This window comes from Trachinotus anak, unplaced genomic scaffold, assembly GCF_046630095.1.
Source record: "Trachinotus anak isolate AG129_WGS33_773 ecotype Australia unplaced genomic scaffold, CSIRO_AGI_Tana_v1 ptg000011l, whole genome shotgun sequence".
In the NCBI taxonomy this organism is placed as follows: Eukaryota; Metazoa; Chordata; class Actinopteri; order Carangiformes; family Carangidae; genus Trachinotus; species Trachinotus anak.
In genome coordinates this window covers 1,643,977-1,649,979 of record NW_027273862.1, presented here as the reverse complement: position 1 = coordinate 1,649,979, position 6,003 = coordinate 1,643,977, and the positions used below count along the sequence as shown (strand labels likewise).

The 6,003-nt window shown below is 39.2% G+C and overlaps 1 protein-coding gene across 1 annotated transcript; it reads left to right on the top strand.

Moving 5' to 3' along the window:
• The first annotated feature begins 693 nt into the window (after positions 1–693).
• LOC139628255 (protein C19orf12 homolog) lies at positions 694–5,936 on the top strand. Its single transcript, XM_071489760.1, has 3 exons — positions 694–827; positions 3,039–3,213; positions 4,909–5,936. Exons 2-3 carry the CDS (start codon positions 3,054–3,056, stop codon positions 5,172–5,174), a joined length of 426 nt encoding a protein of 141 aa, XP_071345861.1. The 5' UTR covers positions 694–827; positions 3,039–3,053; the 3' UTR covers positions 5,175–5,936.
• Positions 5,937–6,003: the final 67 nt, after the last annotated feature.

Genomic DNA, 6,003 nt, shown 5'->3' with positions numbered 1-6,003 from the left:
ATATAACTCAGTTTCACAAATCTATTACCAACTAAATATGCAATACAGCCATCTAGTTACTTAATCAAAACTAATAATTGTGTTTCTGTGATGACACCAAAACTGTTCAGCATATATTTTCCCAGTGTATGTATTCTGAAGCTATATGGCGAGACATGCATGACTGGTTGTATCCAAAGGTTATTCAAGTTCGAAAAATTTCTCAAAAACACATTATATATGGACAATATGGGAAACAATCTTCTGGTTAATACCTTTTTCATCTTTGATATTTAAACAAATCAAGGCACATGAAAGAGAAACAAAAAAGGTTTTTGTGTTAATGAGTTTCTTTGTAACATAAAAGCCCAGAAAACCATGAAATAGAGGGGAATGACACTGTCTACCATAAAGGAGGCTTCTGATTTACAAAAAAAAAGCATTTTGTTGTGTCTTGTGTAATATCAGTTCAGTCTCTTTTCTGTGATGATTTGTGTTTTTTATGTTTTAGGCACCTGTCCCTAGTGTCCTTTTTGTACATTGTGAAGATCTAAGAACTAAATTGTTGTGGCTATATGCAATTGTTCAATAAAAATAATACATTCAATAAATAAATAAAAACCGGGTTAAACTGCTAACCTTGTATTGGCCTGTCTAAATCCAAGTTGGCGCTATTTGCAAAACGGTCTATGGCTGCGTATCTCTTGTTGACAGAATCATCTTGCCTCGACTGTCTGCTGTATACTCTCTGATGTAGTTTGGCAGGAAGTAGGACTGCTGCCAGAGAAGAGCCCAATGCATGTGTAAAACAAGAGCAAGCACTTTGTTCGTTCGGGACAGGGCTGAAGGTAAGAAGCATACATGTCATGTCAGCTTTGTAATAATAAGAGAATTGTCGAGGAAGTCTTGTGTCGGCGGGCTGCTATATGTTGTCTCAGCCTAAACAGAGAGAGAGAGAAACATGAGCCCACAGGAGCCTAAAGTCATGTGTTGTTCAGTATTAAAATAGAATCCAAACTTGTGTTGAATTTTAATCAAACCGTCCTTAATTAAACCGACTGTCTTCACTATCATTAAGTTATGTCGACTGAAATAAGACTATAGACTTAGTAGTTTGTTATGGCTACTAAGTTTATTAGGTCAGAAGTCTCAAAGTACACCGACAGTGTGTAGCCGGCCACAGAGTTGCTCCTGCATTGATTATCGATCTATTGATCTATTGAGCTACAGTGACACAGGTAAACAACTCACTGACTTTCAGTTCATGTGTGGTGTGACCAGTCCGCCAGATTCCCCCTCACACCAAACCCCACTCAGAAACCAGGTCGTTAAAAATAACAATATTGTTGAGTGTTGGTGAGCATTAATAACCAATATAATTCTGTGTTATTTAACATTCAGCTTACACACAGTGTACAAACATTACATCATAAAAAAATTAAAAAATCAATAATTGTTAAAATATGTTAGATTTGGGTAAAAGAGAAAAAACGGCGACATAGCTACTGTATATTTAATTTAAATAACACATTTTTTACATTATTTGCTTTACATATATTTTTTCATTTTATGCTCCTCTGGCTTTGTTGGATTTAAAAGTGAAAGTGAAAGCAGTTCCCTCTGCAATTTACAGACTATGGGATGCACCCTGTGTTTCCTCTCTGTTAAGGTGATGAGTCAGCCAGGAGAATAAAGAGCTTAGTGTTTGTGCACTCACTTTCAGTTTATTAGGAACACCTAGGTACAACTAATACCTATTAATACAACAGTCTTTTGATAAATCCTCATTTCAGTAAGTTTGTAATGTTCAGTTTGTATTAAACTGTTTATTCAAGTTTGTGGTCATCCTGGAGGTTGTGGTTAGTGGTGTATTGTGTTACAATCATTTCTAACACTTTGTCCACTCCATTTATATCAAGACAGGGGGGGCACCACAAACTGTAGCGCCAAAGATTATCACACAGTTTAATCAACACCTCCATAAAACCATTTCAATGAAAACTGAACTTTATAACCTCCATGAAGGAGTTAGGAGGATTTATTGTAGGACTGTCGTATTAGACTGCAGTAGTTTTAGCTAAGTGCTTCTAATAAACTGCCAACTGCTGCCAAAGTGTCTGTGGTGACTTTGAGCAATAGCGTGTGCAGGGCTCCGTAACTTTTGGTAGTGTTTTAATCTGTCTATTTGAATCTAAAAGTGAATTGTAGGTAAACCTATTGGAGAGACGGTGGTGTGACGTTTATCTGAAAGCAGATGAGTTTTTGAAAAAAGATTTGAATTTTCTTTTAATAATTTGTTTAATTGCAATTTTTCTAATTGGAATTTTTGCACCACTAACATACAATATCAATTACCACCTAATTGTGTGACTGTGTCTTGCAGAGGGGCCTTAAGTCGGAATCTGTTTTACTTTATATTGTGCTCAAATAAAGAGCAGATGAAGCTGTGTTTAATCAGATTGCCTCAAACTAACTGACTGGTTAGTTTCTGTCTCTATAATAAAGGCTACATAATAAAGCTGCTAAATGTTTCCTGCTGTTCACTCAGTTGAACTCCAAACATTCTGTGCTTATATTCAACATGTGGATGATCAATAGTTCACAATTTTGAGAGAACTCTGTGATACATTTCTAAAATTAAAAAAGTTTCACTGCAGGTTGTACTGGAAGTGAAACTTATTCGTTCTCATATTCAACATGTCAACATGTCATCTTGTTAAGCTTCTGAGGAAATCTGCTGTGAGATAATAAGGGAGTCTATAGAGAAGCTACCAGGAAATAAAGTATATTCATGAGTTCAGTTCAAGTAAAACTATTATTACTGCAGACAAAGGTGCTTTTTGTTTTGACTACATTGAGTTTGGTAGTTTATTAGATGCTGTATCCTAACACTGTCTCATCTGTGTGACTAATACTCAGCTCAGAAAATAAATTGTGCTGCAACCACAGGGCAAAATTCAGCCTTCTCTTTCTCTGATACAAGGCTTAAAGCTGAATTGTTCTTTTTTTCAGGGAAGACACCACAGTAGATTTGACTGTCTGCTCTCCTGTCTTTCCAGTGCCTCAACAACAGGATGGCTTCTGCAATGAGTGATGTGATGCGTCTGTGCTGTGAAATATCAGCTCACGATCAGATCAAGGTTGCAGTGAAAAACTCTGCCAAAGGAGCAATGGCAGCAGGAGGAATTGCGTTTGTCGGCGGGCTGCTCGGTGGACCGGCAGGCATCGCTGTTGGTAAGAGCTTCTGACCTCCTGTGTTTGTGAGGCAGACTTGATCAACAGCCCCAAAAGTAGCTCATACTGACAGGGGGCTTTGAGATGGTGAGATTTGTGGGGCCCGTTAACGTGAAGGAAAATAAAAAAAAGGTAAAAACTTTTAGTACATTATTATGAACAGATGAGATTTGGAGATTAAAGAGGAAAGATTTAAGGCGAGGCTGATGCTTCCTGTTACAATACGCCCACCACCTCTGCTTTTCTGTCTTCTGTATCATTGTAAATTCAAAATTTTGGGGTTTTGACTCTTGGTCAGACAGAACAATCTATTTGGGCATTTTTCCTGTTTTTTAATTACTATGTAACTGAGAATACCAGCCATGGCCTCGCCTCTGAAAGACAAATCCTACTTTAATTTCTCTCCAAAACTTAAACCTGCATCAATAGACTTTTAATTGGAGACAGAAAAACAAACTTTAACACTAACACATATTTTTGTCAGGAGGAAAATATATCCCCTCCTCCCAAGAGGCAGAACAGTGTCTGGTGGCTGTCAACCAGAGTCTATAAATAAAGATGGACGTAGCGTCCAAGACATCACCCACAGGTTTCTGAAGAGTGGTTTTGAAGCTCAGAGTGGGCTGCTCTCCCATTGCCATCTTGGCAGTGTCTGACTCTGCTGGACTCCTGGCTAATCCCAAAATGGGCAAAGAGGTGGGGCATGTGTGGAGCTGAGACCTCTGAATGCTGGTTTGTGGCAACCATACCATTGTTGTGGACTGTTTTCACTGGTGGAAAATACATTTGGTGCTCTGGTGAGTATTTCAGACAGCAAAATGATGTTCGTGGGACTGAGTCATGCAGAGGCCATGTTCATATTAATGAAGGAACGTGTCACCCAGTGCAACAGTATGTGTTGCTGATCTTGATAATAGTTTTTTGAACAACAATGGAGCTCTGTGGTGAAGAGGAATAAGATATGTGAGGCTTTGCCCAGTTCTTAGTGGCACCAGTTCAGTGTTGGTTTGGGTCTGTTGGAAAAAAAATAAATCAAACACTTATCATTTGACTTATTAGACTTATCCCATATTGTATAAAGGAAGATGTCCATATGTTTGTGATTATAAAGCAGGTCTAGGTTCTATATTAATACTGTGAAAGTATCAAAGCCTCAGTCCACAGAGAAATGCACACAGCCTGTATTCAGAAACTGAGCCTTAAAACCAGCCGTCAGGACTTCTGGAACTTTGTGATGTCACTCTCACTCTCAGCCATGGCCCAAGCCCCGCCCACCTGAACCCACCATCCAACCTTGCAGGATTTGGTTTCTCTGAGTGTTTACCTGAAATCTGCTACATTTTTATTCTCACTCAGAAAACAGTCAGCCAATCAGAGAAGAGACTCAGAGCCTCTCTTCTGATTGGCTGACTGACCTGTTGTTACTAGAGCTCCAGAGAGAAGCCTGAGAGAGGAGATGTAAAACTACACTGAGGTGGTTTTCGGTTCTTAACCACAAATATATCTTTTGATGGAGATCAACACTTCAAATAAAACCAAACCCTGGAAAAGTGTAAAATATGGGACTGTTAAGATTTGATGACCTTTCATGCAGGTTTTTTTCATACTAACACATACTTATATTTGATTTATACTGTATATACTGATATGTACCTGTGACTGACCCTATCTACCCTGTCTCTGTGTCTCCACCAGGTGGAGCAGTAGGCGGTCTCTTGGGCAGCTGGATGACCAGCGGTCAGTTCAGGCCTCTGCCTCAGATCCTCATGGAGCTGCCACCTAACCAGCAAAAGAAGCTCTACAATGACGTCATGGCCGTCTTAGGAAACCTGGACTGGATGGACGCAGCCCAGCTCATTGCCCTTGTGATGGGGAACGCCACTCTTCAGCAGCAGGTCACTGCTGCGCTGCTTAACTACGTCTCCAAGGAGCTGAGAGCAGAGGTCCGTTATCAAGACTGAGTTATGGTTACAGATACAGGACTTCTCAGGATTTCAGATTTGGTCTGCCAAACAAACACAAGCCTTTTTGTACTCAGCTGTTTTACTATCATGGTTGTGTCAAATTGCACAGTGAGCCTTTACCATCTCCAGAGTGTCAAGAAATCACCTGCTGCAGAACTACAATAATCATTGAAACTTGTCTGTGTAGCTCAATAATGAATGGATAGTGATCTTAGCACAAATAATATTTAGCATTTTCTCTGATTTTTAACCTCTGTCAAATATTCTTTATTCTGGATTACAACTGTATGTTCTTATTTTCATGCTCTGTATCAGGGTGTTTTCAAATATATACTATTGTGCAAAAGGTTTAGGCTTTAGGTTCTTCTCCATCACACAGCACCATCAGGTACTGCAGCAGGACAACAACCTCAAACCTACAGCCACAGTCAAAAAGCGCGATCCTCAGTGACAGCAGGAACAAGGACTCCTGCAACAGTCTTTGTCTCTGCATCATGAAGTCAGTCTGAGATCACATGGAGAGACAGAAGACACTGAGACAGGGAGGAACTGTGATGCTTGGAAAAACCTACCAGCTGACCGCCTTAAAAAACTGTTCAAGTGTCCCAAGGAGAACTGGTGGTGATTTAAGGGCAAAGGGTGGTCACACCCAATATTGATTTGATTTAGGTTTTTTTTGTGTGAAGTTACAAATATTGATTTGATTTAGGTTTTTTTGTGTGAAGTTAATTGATAAATAAAAACTCTTCATATCCTTAATTTTAAAAGAATCCTCAGTTTACTTTTAGTAAATTTAACCTTTGCACAGCACCTCTGCATATGACTT